Raw genomic sequence first — 20,335 nt, 5'->3', positions numbered from 1 at the left:
TTGTGGTGTGGTTGTGGTATTGAGTAGTTATGGTGTGGTTATGGTGTTGAGTAGTTATGGTGTGGTTGTGGTATTGAGTAGTTATGGTGTGGTTGTGGTATTGAGTAGTTATGGTGTGGTTGTGGTATTGAGTAGATGTGGTGTAGTTGTGGTATTGAGTGGTTGTGTCTCCTGATCCCTCCTGTCTCAGCCTCCAGTATTTATGCTGTAGTAGTTTATGTGTCGGGGGGCTAGGGTCAGTTTGTTATATCTGGAGTACTTCTCCTGTCCTATTCGGTGTCCTTTGTGAATCTAAGTGTGCGTTCTCAAATTCTCTCCTTCTCTCTTTCTTTCTCTCTCTCAGAGGACCTGAGCCCTAGGACCATGCCCCAGGACTACCTGACATGATGACTCCTTGCTGTCCCCAGTCCACCTGGTCGTGCTGCTGCTCCAGTTTCAACTGACCTGAGCCCTAGGACCATACCCCAGGACTACCTGACATGATGACTCCTTGCTGTCCCCAGTCCAACTGACCGTGCTGCTGCTCCAGTTTCAAATGTTCTGCCTTATTATTGTTCGACCATGCTGGTCATTTATGAACATTTGAACATCTTGGCCATGTTCTGTTATAATCTCCACCCGGCACAGCCAGAAGAGGACTGACCACCCCACATAGCCAGGTTCCTCTCTAGGTTTCTTCCTAGGTTTTGGCCTTTCTAGGGAGTTTTTCCTAGCCACCGTGCTTCTACACCTGCATTGCTTGCTGTTTGGGGTTTTAGGCTGGGTTTCTGTACAGCACTTTGAGATATCAGCTGATGTATGAAGGGCTATATAAATACATTTGATTTGATTTGATTTGTGGTGTGGTTGTGGTATTGAGTAGTTGTGGTGTGGTTGGGGTATTGAGTAGTTGTGGTGTAGTTGTGGTATTGAGTAGTTATGGTGTGGTTGTGGTATCGAGTAGTTGTGGTGTAGTTGTGGTATTGAGTAGTTGTGGTATTGAGTAGTTGTGGTGTAGTTGTGGTATTGAGTAGTTATGGTGTAGTTGTGGTATTGAGTAGTTGTGGTATGGAGTATTTGTGGTGCAGTAATGGGATTGAGTAGTAATGGTGTGGTTGTGGTATTGAGTAGTTATGGTATGGTGTTGAGTAGTTGTGGTGTGGTTGTGGTATTCAGTAGTTATGGTGTGGTTATGGTGTTGAGTAGGTATGTTGTAGTTATGGTGTGGTTGTGGTATTGAGTAGTTATGGTGTAGTTGTGGTATTGAGTAGTTGTGGTGTGGTTGTGGTATTGAGTAGTTGTGGTGTGGTTGTCGTATTGAGTAGTTATGGTGTGGTTGTGGTATTGAGTGGTTGTGGTGTGGTTGTAGTATGTAGTAGTTGTGGTGTAGTTGTGGTATTGAGTAGTTATGGTGTGGTTGTGGTATTGAGTAGTTATGGTGTGGTATTGAGTAGTTGTGGTGTGGTTGTGGTACTGAGTAGTTATGGTGTGGTTGTGGTATTGAGTAGTTATGGTGTGGTTGTGGAATTGAGAAGTTATGGTGTTGTTGTGGTATTGAGTGGTTGTGGTGTGGTTGTGACATTGAGTAGTTGTGGTGTGTTTGTGGTATTGAGTAGTTGTGGTGTGGTTGTGGTATTGAGTAGTTATGGTGTTGTTGTGGTGTTGGTGTGGTTGTGGGATTTAGTAGTTGTGGTGTGGTATTGAGTAGTTGTGGTGTGGTTGTGGTATTGAGTGGTTATGGTGTGGTTATGGTGTTGAGTAGTTATGTTGTAGTTATGGTGTGGTTGTGGTATTGAGTATTTGTGGTGTAGTTGTGGTGTTGAGTAGTTATGGTGTGGTTGTGGTTTTGAGTCGTTGTGGTGTGGTTTTGGTGTTGAGTAGTTGTGGAGTGGTATTGAGTAGTTGTGGTGTGGTTGTGGTATTGAGAAGTTATGGTGTGGTTGTGGTATTGAGTAGTTGTGGTGTGGTATTGAGTAGTTGTGGTGTGGTTGTGGTATTGAGTAGTTATGGTGTGGTTATGGTGTTTAGTAGTTATGTTGTAGTTATGGGTTGGTTGTGGTATTGAGTAGTTATGTTGTAGTTGAGGTGTGGTTGTGGTATTGAGTAGTTATGGTGTGGTTGTGGTATGGTTGGGGTATTGAGTAGCTGTAGTGTAGTTGTGGTGTAGTTGTGGTATTGAGTAGTTATGGTGTGGTTATGGTATTGAATAGTAATGGTGTGGTTGTGGTATTGAGTAGTTATGGTGTGGTTGTGAAATTGAGTAGTTATGGTGTGGTTGTGGTATTAAGTGGTTGTGGTGTGGTTGTGGTATTGAGTAGTTATGGTGTGGTTGTGGTATTGAGTAGTTATGGTGATGTTGTGGTATTGAGTGGTTGTGGTGTGGTTGTGATATTGAGTAGTTGTGGTGTGGTTGTGGAATTGAGTAGTTGTGGTGTGGTATTGAGTAGTTGTGTTGTGGTTTTGGTATTGAGTAGATATGGTGTGGTTGTGGTATTGAGTGGTGTTGGTGTGTTAGTGGGATTGAGTGGTTGTGGTGTGGTATTGAGTAGTTGTGGTGTGGTTGTGGTATTGAGTGGTTATGGTGTGGTTATGGTATTGAGTAGTTATGTTGTAGTTATGGTGTGGTTGTGGTATTGAGTATTTGTGGTGTAGTTGTGGTATTGAGAAGTTATGGTGTGGTTGTGGTATTGAGTGGTTGTGGTGTGGTTGTGGTATTGAGTAGTTGTGGTGTGGTTTTGGTATTTAGTAGTGGTGGTGTGGTTGTGGTATTGAGTAGTTATGGTGTGGTTGTGCTATTGAGTAGTTGTGGTATGGAGTAGTTGTGGTGTAGTTGTGGTATTGAGTAGTTGTGGTATAGAGTAGTTGTGGTGTGGTTGTGGTATTGAGTAGTTGTGGTGTGGTTGTGGTGTGGTTGTGGTATTGAGTTGTTATGGTGTGGTTGTGGTATTGAGTGGTTATGGTGTGGTTGTGGTATTGAGTGGTTGTGGTATGGAGTAGTTGTGGTGTGGTTGTGGTATTGAGTAGTTATGGTGTGGTTGTGGTATTGAGTGGTTGTGGTGTAGTTGTGGTATTGAGTAGTTATGGTGTGGTTGTGGTATTGAGTAGTTATGGTGTGGTTGTGGTATTGAGTAGTTGTGGTATGGAGTAGTTGTGGTGTAGTTGTGGTATTGAGAAGTTGTGGTATGGAGTAGTTGTGGTGTGGTTGTGGTATTGAGTAGTTATGGTGTGGTTGTGGTATTGAGTGGTTGTGATGTGGTTGTGGTGTTGAGTAGTTGTGGTGTGGTTGTGGTATTGAGTAGTTATGGTGTGGTTTTGGTATTGAGTTGTTATGGTGTGGTTGTGGTGTTGAGTAGTTATGGTGTGGTATTGAGTAGTTGTGGTGTGGTTTTGGTATTGAGTAGATATGGTGTGGTTGTGGTATTGAGTGGTGTTGGTGTGTTAGTGGGATTGAGTGGTTGTGGTGTGGTATTGAGTAGTTGTGGTGTGGTTGTGGTATTGAGTGGTTATGGTGTGGTTATGGTATTGAGTAGTTATGTTGTAGTTATGGTGTGGTTGTGGTATTGAGTATTTGTGGTGTAGTTGTGGTATTGAGAAGTTATGGTGTGGTTGTGGTATTGAGTGGTTGTGGTGTGGTTGTGGTATTGAGTAATTGTGGTGTGGTTGTGGTATTTAGTAGTGGTGGTGTGGTTGTGGTATTGAGTAGTTATGGTGTGGTTGTGCTATTGAGTAGTTGTGGTATGGAGTAGTTGTGGTGTAGTTGTGGTATTGAGTAGTTGTGGTATAGAGTAGTTGTGGTGTGGTTGTGGTATTGAGTAGTTGTGGTGTGGTTGTGGTGTGGTTGTGGTATTGAGTTGTTATGGTGTGGTTGTGGTATTGAGTGGTTATGGTGTGGTTGTGGTATTGAGTGGTTGTGGTATGGAGTAGTTGTGGTGTGGTTGTGGTATTGAGTAGTTATGGTGTGGTTGTGGTATTGAGTGGTTGTGGTGTAGTTGTGGTATTGAGTAGTTATGGTGTTGTTGTGGTATTGAGTAGTTATGGTGTGGTTGTGGTATTGAGTAGTTGTGGTATGGAGTAGTTGTGGTGTAGTTGTGGTATTGAGAAGTTGTGGTATGGAGTAGTTGTGGTGTGGTTGTGGTATTGAGTAGTTATGGTGTGGTTGTGGTATTGAGTGGTTGTGATGTGGTTGTGGTGTTGAGTAGTTGTGGTGTGGTTGTGGTATTGAGTAGTTATGGTGTGGTTTTGGTATTGAGTTGTTATGGTGTGGTTGTGGTGTTGAGTAGTTATGGTGTGGTTGTGGTATTGAGTAGTTGTGGTGTGGTATTGAGTAGTTGTGGTGTAGTTGTGGTATTGAGTAGTTATGGTGTGGTTTTGGTATTGAGTAGTTATGGTGTGGTTGTGGTGTTGAGTAGTTATGGTGTGGTTGTGGTATTGAGCAGTTGTTGTGTGGTATTGAGTAGTTGTGGTGTGGTTGTGGTATTGAGTAGTTGTGGTGTGGTTGTGGTGTGGTTGTGGTATTGAGTGGTTGTGGTATGGAGTAGTTGTGGTATGGAGTAGTTGTGGTGTGGTTGTGGTATTGAGTAGTTATGGTGTGGTTGAGGTATTGAGTTGTTATGTTGTAGTTATGGTGTGGTTGTGGTATTGATTAGTTATGGTGTGGTTGTGGTATTGAGTGGTTGTGGTGTAGTTGTGGTATTGAGTAGTTATGGTGAGGTTTTGGTATTGAGTGGTTGTGGTGTGGTTGTGGTATTGAGTAGTTCTGGTGTGGTATTGAGTAGTTATGGTGTGGTTGTGGTATTGAGTAGTTGTGGTGTGGTTGTGGTATTGAGTAGTTATGGCGTTGTTGTGGTATTGAGTAGTTATGTTGTAGTTATGGTGTGGTTGTTGTGTGGTTGTGGTATTGAGTGGTTGTGGTGTGGTTGTGGTATTTAATAGATGTGTTGTGGTTTTGGTATTGAGAAGTTGTGGTGTTGTTGTGGTGTGGTTGTGGTATTGCTTAGTTGTTTTGTAGTTGTGGTATTGAGTAGTTGTGGTACTGAGTAGTTGTGGTGTGGTTGTGGTATTGAGTGGTTATGGTGTGGTTGTGGTATTGAGTAGTTATGGTGTGGTTGTGGTATTGAGTAGTTATGGTGTGGTTGTGGTATTGAGTGGTTGTGGTATTGAGTAGTTACGGTGTGGTTGTGGTATTGAGTGGTTGTGATGTGGTTGTGGTATTGAGTAGTTATGGTGTGGTATTGAGTAGTTATGGTGTGGTATTGGGTAGTTATGTGTAGTTATGGTGTAGCTATGGTGTAGTTATGGCACAGTTTTGGTGTAGTTGTGGTGTGGTTGTGGTGTAGTTTTGATGTTGTTGTGGTATTGAATAGTTATTGTGTAGTTATGGTTTAGTTATGGTGTAGTTATGGTGTAGTTATGGCGCAGTTATGGCTCAGTAGTGGTGTAGTTGTGGTGTGGTTGTGGTGTAGTTTTGATGCAGTTGTGGTGTAGTATTGAGTAGTTATGTTGTAGTTATGGTGTGGTTGTGGTGTGGTTGTGGTATTGAGTAGTTATGGTGTGTTTGTGGTATTGAGTAGTTGTGGTGTAGTTGTGGTGTAGTATTGAGTAGTTATGTTGTAGTTATGGTGTGGTTGGGGTGTAGTATTGAGTAGTTAGTTATGTTGTAGTTATGGTGTAGTGATGGCGCAGTTATGGCGCAGCTATGGTACAGTTATGGCGCAGTTGTGGTGTAGTTATGGTGTAGTTATGGTGTGGCATTGAGTAGTTATGGTTTAGTTATGGTGTGGTATTGAGTAGTTATGTGTAGTTATGGTGTAGTTATTGTGTAGTTATGGTGCAGTTATGGCGCAGTTGTGGTGTAGTTATGGTGTAGTCATGGTGCAGTTATGGCGCAGTTGTGGTGTAGTTGTGGTGTAGTTGTGGTGTGGTTTTGAGTAGTTATGGTATAGTTATGGTGTAGTTCATTAACTTATGTTTTTCATGTCGAGGTGATGTAATGTTTCTAGTCTCAAAGCAATCTGGTCTCCAATTTAACTTGGATGAAAACATTTTGTTTTGTTATTATGGTTTTGTTATTTCACTGGATGAAAACAGTTTGTTTCGTTTTGTTATTATGGTATTAATAACTCTAGGGAGTTTTTCCTAGCCACCGTGCTTCTACACCTGCATTGCTTGCTGTTTGCGGTTTAGGCTGGCTTTCTGTACAGCACTTTGAGATATCAGCTGATGTACGAAGGGCTATATAAATACATTTGATTTGATTTGATTTAGTTATGGTGTGGTATTGAGTAGTTATGGTGTGGTATTGAGTAGTTATGTGTAGTTATGGTGTAGATATGGGGTAGTTATGGCGCAGTTTTGGTGTAGTTGTGGTGTGGTTGTGGTGTAGTATTGAGTAGTTATGTTGTAGTTATGGTGTGGTTGGGGTGTAGTATTGAGTAGTTAGTTATGTTGTAGTTATGGTGTAGTGATGGCGCAGTTATGGCGCAGCTATGTTCCAGTTATGGCGCAGTTGTGGTGTAGTTATGGTGTAGTTATGGTGTGGCATTGAGTAGTTATGGTGTAGTTATGGTGTGGTATTGAGTAGTTATGTGTAGTTATGGTGTAGTTATGGTGTAGTTATGGGGTAGTTATGGCGCAGTTTTGGTGTAGTTGTGGTGTGGTTGTGGTGTAGTTTTGATGTTGTTGTGGTGTGGTATTGACTAGTTATGGTGTAGTTATGGTGTAGTTATGGTTTAGTTACGGTGTAGTTATGGCGCAGTTATGGCTCAGTTGTGGTGTAGTTGTGGTGTGGTTGTGGTGTAGTTTTGATGCCGTTGTGGTGTGGTATTGAATAGTTATGGTGTAGTTATGGTGTAATTATGGTGTGTTTGTGGTATTGTTCTTGTATGGTTGAGGTGTAGTTATGGTGTAGTTATGGCGTAGTTATGGTGTAGTTATGGTGTGTTTGTGGTATGGTTCTGGCATGGTTGAGGTGTGGTAAAGGTGTTTATAGTTACACAGGTCATAGGTCCTACCATTGCCTTGTTGATGAGGCCTCCACCCTGGAAGTCGATGGTCCCGAAGGCATCCGTGGGGGAGGTCTGTGTGTTTTTGGCCACAGACCACCTCTCCTGCTGGGGCGGGTCGATCTGGACTAGCTGATGGTTCTCTTCCGACAGCTTGTTGGTCAGAGCGCCCAGCGGGATCACCACGTGCTGCGTTATCAGCTGACCACACGAACATCTACCGGGGGAGAGGGCACTAGACTAGTTAAGACAGCAGTGGACTGACGTGGCCCCATAGGGAAGCTGCCTGAAAGTAGTGTACACAGATCAAAACAAAATGTATTTGTAGCGTTCACAGACCTGCAGACGTTATGACAGGTTCAATTCTTATGTTTCTAGCTCCAACAGTGCAGCAATATCTAGCAATACAATAACAATACCATTGTTTGCCCAAATAATCATACATTATTCATTTAGATATGCAAGGTTTTTTATACATATTTTTTTCAATAACTATATACAATCCAGATGGGTGCGTTGGAAATGCTTGTGGCAGTTAATCTGCTTCTGATCTGTGGATGGCACTGTGTGCTCTTTTTAAAGGATGGGTCCCAATCTCTCGAAGGCCTTAGGACCCAGGTGGACAGAGGTGGTCTGCCAGTCACTGTGACGGCAATCCAAATTGGGATGGGGAAGGTTTAGCGGGTGGAATAGTGGCGAACAATTGGAGGTTTCTCAGTAGCAGTGCAAATACCATGGTATGGCTATATGGACACTCAATCATCTTGGTACTTTTTATTGGCATGTCAACAAAATACTGAGTAAAGGGTCTGAATACTTATGTGTCATGACATGGCCCTCACCCAAGAAGACTCGAGGCTGTAGGCGCTGCCAAAGGTGTTTCAACAAAGTACTGAGTAAAGTGTCTGGATACTTATGTAAATGTGATGTTTCAGTTTTTATTTTTAATACATTTGCAGAAAATTCTAAAAACCTTGTTTTTGCTTTGTCATCATGGGGTATTGTGTGTAGATTGATGAGAGGAAAAAACGATTTAATCAATTTTAGAATAAGACGGTAACGTAACAAAATGTGGAAAAAGTGAAGAATATTTTCCAAATGTACTGTATATTATGAGAAAAATACTTTAATCTTGTATCATTATGGTAAAAGGTAGCAGTTATAATTATAATGGCTTAGCAGATAATAAGAAAAGACGATCAGTATTTACCTGGCTAAAAGAGAAGGAATATAATATCTAATGTATAGGAAACTCACTATTGTAGAGGAAAGTGAGTAGAAAGTTGACTGGGGGGGTGAAATACACTTCTCCCATGGGTAAACAAACTCAAAATGGGTGACGATATTAATTAACAGTAATTTTGATCTGAATGTGCAAATTGTTAAAACAGATATGCAATTAGATGGACTTTTTTGAATATGTTATCTGACCATAAACATATTTGGCTCATGTCCAAATAATGATTATCCACTTTTTGGAAAATATATATAATAGTTTATCAACCCTACAAGCAAAACAAGAATATATTATTATGATGGGAGATTATAATACGGTTTTAAATACCTCAATGGACCGTAAAGGAAATCATAGTACCACAGTCATTTTTCTATTTTATTTAACTCGTTAAGTCAGTTAAGAACAAATTCTTATTTACAATGAGAGCCTCTCAGGAAACAGTGGGTTAACTGCCTTGTTCAGGGGCAGAACAATAGGTTTTTACCTTGTCAGCTCAGGGAGTCGATCCTGGAACCAACGTTCTAACCACTAGGCTACCTACCGTCATGCACTTTAGGAAATCACATATCATGGGTATAATGGTACATACAGGCACCGGTTAGTCGGGCTGATTGAGGTAGTATGTACATGTACAGTGCATTGCGAAAGTATTCGGCCCCCTTGAACTTTGCGACCTTTTGCCACATTTCAGGCTTCAAACATAAAGATATAAAACTGTATTTTTTTGTGAAGAATCAACAACAAGTGGGACACAATCATGAAGTGGAACGACATTTATTGGATATTTCAAACTTTTTTAACAAATCAGAAACTGAAAAATTGGGCGTGCAAAATTATTCAGCCCCTTTACTTTCAGTGCAGCAAACTCTCTCCAGAAGTTCAGTGAGGATCTCTGAATGATCCAATGTTGACCTAAATGACTAATGATGATAAATACAATCCTCCTGTGTGTAATCAAGTCTCCGTATAAATGCACCTGCACTGTGATAGTCTCAGAGGTCCGTTAAAAGCGCAGAGAGCATCATGAAGAACAAGGAACACACCAGGCAGGTCCGAGATACTGTTGTGAAGAAGTTTAAAGCCGGATTTGGATACAAAAATATTTCCCAAGCTTTAAACATCCCAAGGAGCACTGTGCAAGCGATAATATTGAAATGGAAGGAGTATCAGACCACTGCAAATCTACCAAGACCTGGCCGTCCCTCTAAACTTTCAGCTCATACAAGGAGAAGACTGATCAGAGATGCAGCCAAGAGGCCCATGATCACTCTGGATGAACTGCAGAGATCTACAGCTGAGGTGGGAGACTCTGTCCATAGGACAACAATCAGTCGTATATTGCACAAATCTGGCCTTTATGGAAGAGTGGCAAGAAGAAAGCCATTTCTTAAAGATATCCATAAAAAGTGTTGTTTAAAGTTTGCCACAAGCCACCTGGGAGACACACCAAACATGTGGAAGAAGGTGCTCTGGTCAGATGAAACCAAAATTGAACTTTTTGGCAACAATGCAAAACTTTATGTTTGGCGTAAAAGCAACACAGCTCATCACCCTGAACACACCATCCCCACTGTCAAACATGGTGGTGGCAGCATCATGGTTTGGGCCTGCTTTTCTTCAGCAGGGACAGGGAAGATGGTTAAAATTGATGGGAAGATGGATGGAGCCAAATACAGGACCATTCTGAAAGAAAACCTGATGTACTCTGCAAAAGACCTGAGACTGGGACGGAGATTTGTCTTCCAACAAGACAATGATCCAAAACATAAAGCAAAATCTACAATGGAATGGTTCAAAAATAAACATATCCAGGTGTTAGAATGGCCAGGTCAAAGTCCAGACCTGAATCCAATCGAGAATCTGTGGAAAGAACTGAAAACTGCTGTTCACAAATGCTCTCCATCCAACCTCACTGAGCTCGAGCTGTTTTGCAAGGCGGAATGGGAAAAAATTTCAGTCTCTCGATGTGCAAAACTGATAGAGACATACCCCAAGCGACTTACAGCTGTAATCGCAGCAAAAGGTGGCGCTACAAAGTATTAAAACCTGTTAGGGATGATGCAAATTTTCGCAGCTTTTCGCAACTTTTTGTTAAAAATCGCGCAACATTTCAATGTCCTGCTACTCATGCCAGGAATACAGTATATGCATATGATAAGTATGTGTGTATAGAAAACACTCTGAAGTCTCTAAAACGGGTTAAATCATGTCTGTGGCTATAACAGAACGTGTTCAGGAGTAAAAATCCCAGGGAAAATTGTTCACCAAAAACACAAAAAAAATATTCTTCCGCCAGTCTTTGAATTGTCTAAGGCGATAGAAAATAGCTTCTTTGTTGGCACTCCTATATGTCCCATAAACATCACAATTTGGTCTTTTTCCCAATTAAATCCATCATTGTATACCCAAAATGTCCATTTATGAAGCCTACAGCTTCCACACGATGTCGCCAGTACTGGCATTTCATTGCAGGTTTATCCTTGGTGGGATGACGTATAGGCACTTCCTGTCTTGGGGTGCACCGAGGAAATTATGAAAGTGAAAAAAATGGACGATGATTTCAAGGCTTGCTGCTATCGAATACAGATCACCCCGTGATCAATTTGATCGATTATTAACGTTTATTAATACCTAAAGTTGGTTTACAAAAGTCGTTTGAAGTGATTTGTAAAAGTTTATAGGCAACTTTTTTAATTTTAAAAAGTGACGTTGCGTCTTGTAAAGGTGAATTTTCCTTGGATCAGACGGCCTTCATAAATGGACATTTTGGGTATACAATGATGGATTTAATTGGGAAAAAGACCAAATTGTGATGTTTATGGGACATATAGGAGTGCCAACAAAGAAGCTCGTCAAAGGTAATGAATGTTTTATATCTTATTTCTGCATTTTGTGTAGCGCCGGCTACCGCTAAATCTTTTGTTTAGGTCTCGTTCAGGTATTTCGGGGGGTGCATGCTATCAGATAATAGCTTCTCCTGCTTTCGCCGAAAAGCATTTTACAAATCTGACATGTTGGCTAGATTCACAACGAGTGTAGCTTTAATTGAGTACCTTGCATGTGTGTTTTAATGAAAGTTTGAGTTTTATCGAGTACTACATGTGGCGCTCTGAAATTTCCGCTGATTTTGGTTCCTGTACAGGAACCACAATACATAAGAGGGTTTAACTTAAGGGGGCTGAATAATTTTGCACGCCCAATTTTTCAGTTTTTGATTTGTTAAAAAAGTTTGAAATATCCAATAAATGTCGTTCCACTTCATGATTGTGTCCCACTTGTTGTTGATTCTTCACAAAAAATACAGTTTTATATCTTTATGTTTGAAGCCTAAAATGTGGCAAAAGGTCGCAAAGTTCAAGGGGGCCGAATACTTTCGCAATGCACTGTATATATGCTTAAAGTAACCATGCATATATAGGTTGGGGGGGGCACACAATGCAAATAGTCCGGGTAGCCATTTGATTACCTGTTCAGGAGTCTTATGGCTTGGGGGTAAAAAAAATATTTTTTCTAGACTTGGCACTCCGGTACCACTTGCCATGCGGCAGTAGAGAGAACAGTCTATGACTGGGGTGGCTGGAGTTTGACAAGTTTTAGGGCCTTCCTCTGACACCGCCTAGTATAGAGGTTCTGGACGTCAGGAAGTTGGACCCCGGTGACGTACTTGGCCATACAGACTACACTCTCTGGTGCCTTGCGGTCAGTGGCAGAGCAGTTTCCATACCAGAAAGTGATGCAACCTGCCAGGATGCTCTCGATGTTGCAGCTGTATAACCTTTTGGGAATCTGAGGACCCATGCCAAATCTTTTCAGTCTCCTGAGGGGGAATATACTTTGTCTCTTCACATCTTAGTGTGTTTGGACCATGATAGTTTGTTGGTGATGTGGACACCAAGGAAATTGAAACTCTCAACCTGCTCCACTGCAGCTCAGTCGATGAGAATGGGGTCATAGTTGGTCCTCCTTTTCCTCTCTTCCACAATCATCTCCTTTCTCTTGATCACATTGAGGGATAAGTTGTTTTTTAGGCACCACACGGTCAGGTCTCTGACCTCCATGTAGTCTCATCGTTGTTGGTGATCAAGTTTACCACTGTCGTTCCATCGGCAAACTTGATGTTGGTGTTGGAGTCGTGCCTGGCCATGCAGTCGTGGTTGAACAGGGATTACAGGAGGGGACTGAGCACACACCCCTGAGGGGCTCCGTGTTGAGGATCAGTTTGGCAGATGTGTTGTTGCCTACCCTTATCACCTGGGGGCGGCCCGTCAGGAAGTCCAGGATCCAGTTGCAGAGGGAGGTGTTTAGTCCCAGGGTCCTTAGCTTAGTGATGAGCTTTGAGGGTACTATGGTGTTGAATGCTGAGCTGTAGTCAATGAATAGCATTCTCACATAGGTGTTCATTTTGCCCAGGTGGGAAAGGGCAGTGTTGATTGCAATAGAGATTGCATCATCTGTGGATATGTACACAAATTAGAGTGTGTCGAGCATTTCTTGGATAATGGTGTCGATGTGTGCCATGACCAGCCTTCAAGGCTACAGACGGTTGGTAGTCATTTACGCAGGTTACCTTAGTGTTCTTGGGCATAGGGACAATGGTGGTCTGCTTGAAACATATTGGTATTACAGACTCAGTCAGGGACAGGTTGAAAATGTCAGTGAAGACACTTGCCAGTTGGTCAGTGCATGCTCGGAGTACCCATCCTGGTAATCTGTCTTGCCCTGCGGCCTTGTGAATGTTCACCTGTTTACAGGTCTTACTCACATCGGCTACGGAGAGCATGATCACACAGTCGTCTGGAACTGCTGATGCTCCCATGCATGCTTCAGTGTTACTTGCCTCGAGGCGAGCATAGAAGTAAAAATAGATACGATTGTGCAATCATGAAAAAGATCATACCTGTCTATTTGTAGAAAAATCACCCTGATTAACTTTTTAGTCATATCCCAGTTTACGTATTTGCTTATGGCCTTGCATTCACCAAGCTACTTGTTTTATAATATGAGTAAAAATTATTCAACTTTATTTGGAACAGCAAGCCAGACTAAATTAAACAAGCTCATTTATATAATGAATTCAATGGGCAGAAATTAATAATAAAGCATGAGACCTCTCACTGAAGACATCAATCATAAAAAAGTTATACTTAAAATCGAACTGGTTCTCTAGCAGATTAGTAAGAATGGCCATTTTCCCTTTATTCAAATTACAACCTCTCACTTTCGGTTATTTGAAAATGAAATAATCTCCAAAATATCCCAAAAAAATTTAAAAGCCATAGAAAACGCATTGCAATTTCAGTTTAATCCACCAGAAAAGACAGAACAAATATTAATATTGTATATTAAACTCAAATATACTAATTCATTAAAAAAACATATTATTATAAATAAATATATTATATTATTATATTGTAAATATTATAAACATAATATTTTAAAATAAAGTTATAATCTTAAAGTTATAATCTGTAAATTATGCCATAAGTAGGACTGGGGGAGTTATGTCACACATGCAACAGAAATATATTAAAATGTCTGCTCTACTCAAAATTGCAACCAACTAATTGCAGCACTACCGTAAAAATGTAAGAGGCAATTGGAAGGGGGATAAGGTAAGGAACTTGTCTGTCGGCCCTCCATTAAAGACCACAATTGTCAAAGAAAGTATTGTGATTAATGAAAAGTAAACCAGCTTCATTTAAGGACCAAAAAATTGACAGCTGTTCCATATAGATTGCAAAATAGTTGGGAAGAGATTTGATGTACCGATTCCATGGCACATGGATTATGATCTAATATACAAAACAATGCTGGATTAAACACTTAGAGTTTTTTTATTGAAGTTATTATACAAAATTCTTACAAACAATATATTGTTATCTATATGAGGGTTACAAAGATCCCAGCTCTGCAGATTTTGCTGCAAAGAGAGAGAGTCATTAGATCATTTATTTTGGTACTGTTACGGTTTTCTTGCGGTGAAGGAGAGGAGGACCAAAACGCAGCGTGGTTATCTTGATACATGTTTAATAACGAAATAAACACGAACAATACAAAACAAGAACCGTAAAGCAAAAACCTATACAGCCTCTCTGGTGCAAACAAACACAGAGACAGGAACAATCACCCACGAAACACTCAGAGTATGGCTGCCTAAATATGGTTCCCAGTCAGGACAACGATAAACACCTGCCTCTGATTGAGAACCACTTCAGGCAGCCATAGACTTTCCTAGAGAATCCCAATATACCACAATCCCAATACCTACAAAAAAGAAGACAAAACACACCCAAGACAAAGCACACCACAAAATAAACCCATGTCACACCCTGGCCTGACCAAAATAATAAAGAAAACACAAAATACTAAGACCAGGGCGTGACAGGTACTGTCCATATGTAGCTTGTTTTTGGTCACAGGTTTAGGAATGGCTGAAAATTCCAATATTTACCTGGAGCTAACTCTGCATATAGCACTGCTGGGTGATTTGAAAATTCATAGTCATTCGATCAATAATATCATAATACTGTTAGCAAAAATTGTATATTTAACTTATAATATGTAGACTCTATGAGAATAGAAAGGTTCAGAATGTTTGTGAAACATCACTGTACTGTTGAAAAAATATAGGACAAATAGAAATCAAAACTGGATGGTGTTCAGAGATAGATGGGAGAGGTTGAGGGTAGCTGAAGGATGGACTAAAAATAAACAAAAAGATAAATACTGTAAAATACACTGTTCGTAAAATGTAAAATGTATATAAACTCAGCAAAAAAGAAAAGATAATTAGTAAAAATCAGACGGAAGGCAATTAAGGTCACAGTTATGAAAAAACTTAGGACACTAAAGAGGCCTTTCTACTGACTCTGCAAAACACCAAAAGAGTGATGCCCAGGGTCCCTGGTCATCTGCGTTAACGTGCCTTAGGCATGCTGCAAGGTGGCATGAGGACTGCAGATGTGGCCAGGGCAAAAATTGTCTGTACTGTGAGACGCCTAAGACAGTACTACAGGGAGTCAGGACGGACAGCTGATCATCCTTGCAGAAGCAGACCACGTGTAACAACATCTGCACAGGATCGGTGCATCCCAACATCACACCTGTAGGACAGGTACAGGATGGCAGCAACAACTGCCCGAGTTACACCAGGAACGCACCATCCCTCCATCAGTGCTCAGACTGTCCGCAATAGGCTGAGAGAGGCTGAACTGAGTGCTTGTAGGCCTTTTGTAAGGCAGGTCCACACCAGACATCACCGGCAACAACGTCGCCTACGGGCGCAAACCCATCGTCGCTGGACCAGACAGGACTCGCAAAAAGTGCTCTTCACTGACGAGTCGCAGTTTTGTCTCACCAGGGAGGGGTGATGGTCGGATTTGCGTTTATCGTCGAAGGAATGAGCATTACACCGTGGCCTGTACTCTGGAGTGGGATCGATTTGGAGGTTGGGGATCCGTCATGGTCTGGGGCGGTGTGTCACAGCAACATCGGACTGAGCTTGTCGTCATTGCAGGTAATATCATCACTGCCGGTTACAGGGAAGACGTCCTCCTCCCTCATCTGGTACCCTTCCTGCAGGCTCATCCTGACATGATCCTGTTGCATGACAATGCCACCAGCCATACTGCTCGTTCTGTGCGTGATTTCCTGTTCTGCCATGGCCCAGCGAAGAGCCCGGATCTCAATCCCATTGAGCACGTCTGGGACCTGTTGGATTGGAGGGTGACGGCTAGGGCCATTCCCCCCAGAAATGTCCGGGAACTTGCAGGTGCCTTGGTGGAAGAGTCTCACAGCAAGAACTGGCAAATCTGGTGCAGTCCATGAGGAGTAGATGCACTGCAGTACTTAATGCAGCTGGTGGCCACACCAGATACTGACTGTTACTTTTGATTTTGACCGCCCCTTTCTTTAGGGACATATTTTTCCATTTATGTTAGTCACATGTCTGTGGAACTTGTTCTGTTTATGTCTCAGTTGCTGAATCTTGTTATGTTCGTACAAATATTTACACATGTTAAATTTGCTGAAAATTAACACAATTGACAGTGAGAGGACGTTTCTTTTTTTTCTGAGTTTAGTATATATAAGCTGGAAGTAGAAGCCTAAGTGTGGGTTTGGGGAAAATAATGAAGTAGAGTATTTAAAAAAGAAATATTGCAAGTTTTATAACACCTACTCATTCAAGGGTTTTTTAATAATAGTGAAGACATCAAAACTTTGAAATAACACATATGGAATCATGTAGTAACCAAAAAGGTGTTAAAATAGTCCAATAGCCACCCTTTGCCTTGACGACAGCTTTGCACACTCTTAGCATTCTCTCAACCAAGCAAGGTAGTCACCTGGAAGGCATTTCATTTAACAGGTATGCCTTGTTACAAGTTCATTTGTGGAATTTCTTTCCTTCTTAATGCGTTTTAGCCAATCAATTGTGTTGTGACAAAGTAGGGGTGGTATAGACACTATGGGCAGTTTATAATGGTGTGTATAGAAGGTATAGACAAAATATAAAGGTGTGTGTCTAGACAGTATATAATTGTTGGTATAGACAATATATAATGGTGGGTATAGACAGTATATAATGGTGGGTATATACAATATAGACCGTATATAATGAAGTGTATAGACAGTATATAATGGTGTTTATAGACAGTATGGATTGTATATAATGGTGTGTTTAGACAGTATATAATGGTGTGTATAGACAGTGAATACTGTATATAATGGTGTGGCCAGACAGTATATAATGGTGTATGAAGACAGTATATCATGGTGTGTATATAATGTTGTGTACAGACATTATATAGTGGTGTATAGACAGTACATAGTGGTGTGTATAGACAGAATATAATGTTCTGTATATACAGTTTAAAGCAGTGTGTATCAACATAATATAATGGTGTGTATAGACATTATAGACAGTATATATATAATGGTGTGTATATACAGTATATGAAGGCATGTATAGAGAGTATATAATGTTGTGTACAGACAGTATATAATGGTGTGTATATATGGTATAGACATGCAATGGTGAGTATAGACAGTGTGGAGAGTGTATAATTGTGGGTATAGAAAGTGTATAATATTGTGTATAGACAGTGTAGACATATTATGGTGTGTATCATCAGTATAGAAAGTATTTAATGGTGTGTACAGACGGTATATAATGGTGTGTATTGTCAGTATAGAGAGTATTTAATGGTGTGTACAGACAGTATATAATGATGTGTATAGATGGTATAGACATGCAATGGTGAATATAGACAGTGTGGAGAGTGTATAATGGTGGGTATAGAAAGTGTATAATAGTGTGTAAACATATCATGGTGTGTATCGTCAGTATAGAGAGTATTTAATGGTGTGTATAGACAGTGTGGACAGTATATACTAGTGTGTTTATACGGTATATAATGGTGTGCATTGGCAGTATATAGTGACGTGTGTAGACAGTATATAATGGTGTGTATAGACAGCATGGACAGTATATAATGGTGTGTATAGACAGTATATAATGGTGTAAAGAGACAGTATATATAATGGTGTGTATATACGGTATATAATGGTGTGTTTATACGGTATATAATAGTCTCTATAGATGGTAAATTACAGTGTGTATAGACGGTATATACAGTATATAATGGTGTGTATAGACAGTATATAATGGCGTAAAGAGATAGTATATAATGGTGTGTATATACGGTATATAATAGTCTGTATAGATGGTATATTACAGTGTGTATAGACGGTATAGACAGTATATAATGGTGTGTATAGACAGTATATAATGGTGTAAAGAGACAGTATATATAATGGCGTGTATATACTGTATATAATGGTGTGTATAGACAGTATATAATGGTGTAAAGAGACAGTATATATAATGGTGTGTATATACAGTATATAATAGTCTGTATAGATGGTATATTACAGTGTGTATAGACGGTATAGACAGTATATAATGGTGTAAAGAGAGTATATAATGGTGTAAAGAGACAGTATATATAATGGTGTGTATATACAGTATATAATAGTCTGTATAGATGGTATATTACAGTGTGTATAGACAGTATGGACAGTATATAATGGTGTGTATAGACAGTATATAATGGTGTAAAGAGACAGTATATATAATGATGTGTATATACGGTATATATACGGTCTGTATAAATGGTATATTACAGTGTGTATAGACAGTATATAATGGTGTGTATAGACAGTATATAATGGTGTAAAGAGATTGTATATAATGGTGTGTATATACGGTATATAATGGTGTGTATATACTGTATATAATAATCTGTATAGATGGTATATTACAGTGTGTATAGACGGTATAGACAGTATATCATGGTGTAAAGAGAGTATATAATGGTGTAAAGAGACAGTATATATAATGGTGTGTATATACGCTATATAATAGTCTGTATAGATGGTATATTACAGTGTGTATAGACGGTATAGACAGTATATAATGGTGTGTATAGACAGTATATAATGGTGTAAAGAGACAGTATATATAATGGCGTGTATATACTGTATATAATGGTGTGTATAGACAGTATATAATGGTGTAAAGAGACAGTATATATAATGGTGTGTATATACAGTATATAATAGTCTGTATAGATGGTATATTACAGTGTGTATAGACGGTATAGACAGTATATAATGGTGTAAAGAGAGTATATAATGGTGTAAAGAGACAGTATATATAATGGTGTGTATATACAGTATATAATAGTCTGTATAGATGGTATATTACAGTGTGTATAGACAGTATGGACAGTATATAATGGTGTGTATAGACAGTATATAATGGTGTAAAGAGACAGTATATATAATGATGTGTATATACGGTATATATACGGTCTGTATAAATGGTATATTACAGTGTGTATAGACAGTATATAATGGTGTGTATAGACAGTATATAATGGTGTAAAGAGATTGTATATAATGGTGTGTATATACGGTATATAATGGTGTGTATATACTGTATATAATAATCTGTATAGATGGTATATTACAGTGTGTATAGACGGTATAGACAGTATATCATGGTGTAAAGAGAGTATATAATGGTGTAAAGAGACAGTATATATAATGGTGTGTATATACGCTATATAATAGTCTGTATAGATGGTATATTACAGTGTGTATAGACGGTATATACAGTATATAATGGTGTGTATAGACAGTATGGACAGTATATAATGGTGTGTATAGACAGTATGGACAGTATATAATGGTGTGCACCTCCTCCATCCCTCTCCACTCCCTCCATCTCCCCTCCTTCCCTCTCCACCCTCCATCCCCATCTCCCCTCCATCTTCCCTAAATCTTCCTTCCACCCCCTCCATACCCCCCCCCACCCTCCATCTCCCCTTCATCCCTTTCCATCACCATCTACCCTTCATCTCCAATCCACCCCTCCATCTCACCTACATTTCCCCTCCATCTCCAATCCTCCCCCTCCATCTCCTCTTCATCCCTTTCCATCTCCAATCCACCCCCTCTCCACCCTCCCCCTCCCCGCCCACTCAACACCTTTGACCTCCCCACCATAATGTGTGGTGTATGTCAGTTCATCTTACCTTGTAGGGTCCTTGCTGGGGAATATGTGAATACATTCTCTCTTCTGAAAGATCCTCTCGATCCACGCTTTCTGGGCCTGAAAGAAGGTAGAAACATGTCAGTGATCGTCATAATGTACAGAAGGAAGACTCAACAGAACTACAAGGCCTGAAGGAAGTAGAAACCGAGCGAATGTATACAACTGTGTCATCATAGCGTCTTGTTCCTTCTCCTCTTTCCTTTAAATGATTGTTAAATCTAACTGCACTGTCTGATTTAGGGTGGCTATTACATTAAAATAATACCATGCTATTGTTTGAGGAGAGTGTACACTTATGATCTTGAAAATGTATTAATAAACCAATTAGCCACATTTGGGCAGTCTTGATACAACATTTTGAACAGAAATGCAATGGTTCATTGGATCTGTCTAAAGCTTTGCACATACACTGCTGCCATCTAGTGGCCAAAATCTAAATAGTGCCTAATCTGAAATAATACATTATGGCCTTTCTCTTGCATTTCAAAGTGGAGGAGA

The 20,335-nt window shown here is 40.1% G+C and overlaps 1 protein-coding gene across 1 annotated transcript in view; it reads right to left on the bottom strand.

Moving 5' to 3' along the window:
- The window catches only part of LOC110502669 (transient receptor potential cation channel subfamily M member 1), a 129,784-nt gene that overhangs the window by 93,713 nt on the left and 15,736 nt on the right, over nt 1-20,335 (bottom strand). Inside the window, 2 exon segments of the mRNA XM_036934561.1 lie at nt 6,990-7,197; nt 19,818-19,894. Of these exon segments, the coding sequence (XP_036790456.1) occupies nt 6,990-7,197; nt 19,818-19,894 (285 nt within the window).

The sequence above is a fragment of the Oncorhynchus mykiss genome, chromosome 2, assembly GCF_013265735.2.
Source record: "Oncorhynchus mykiss isolate Arlee chromosome 2, USDA_OmykA_1.1, whole genome shotgun sequence".
NCBI classification, from domain to species: domain Eukaryota; kingdom Metazoa; phylum Chordata; class Actinopteri; order Salmoniformes; family Salmonidae; genus Oncorhynchus; species Oncorhynchus mykiss.
Note: the sequence above shows the minus strand (reverse complement) of the source record. Positions and strands in the feature narration are given on the sequence as shown.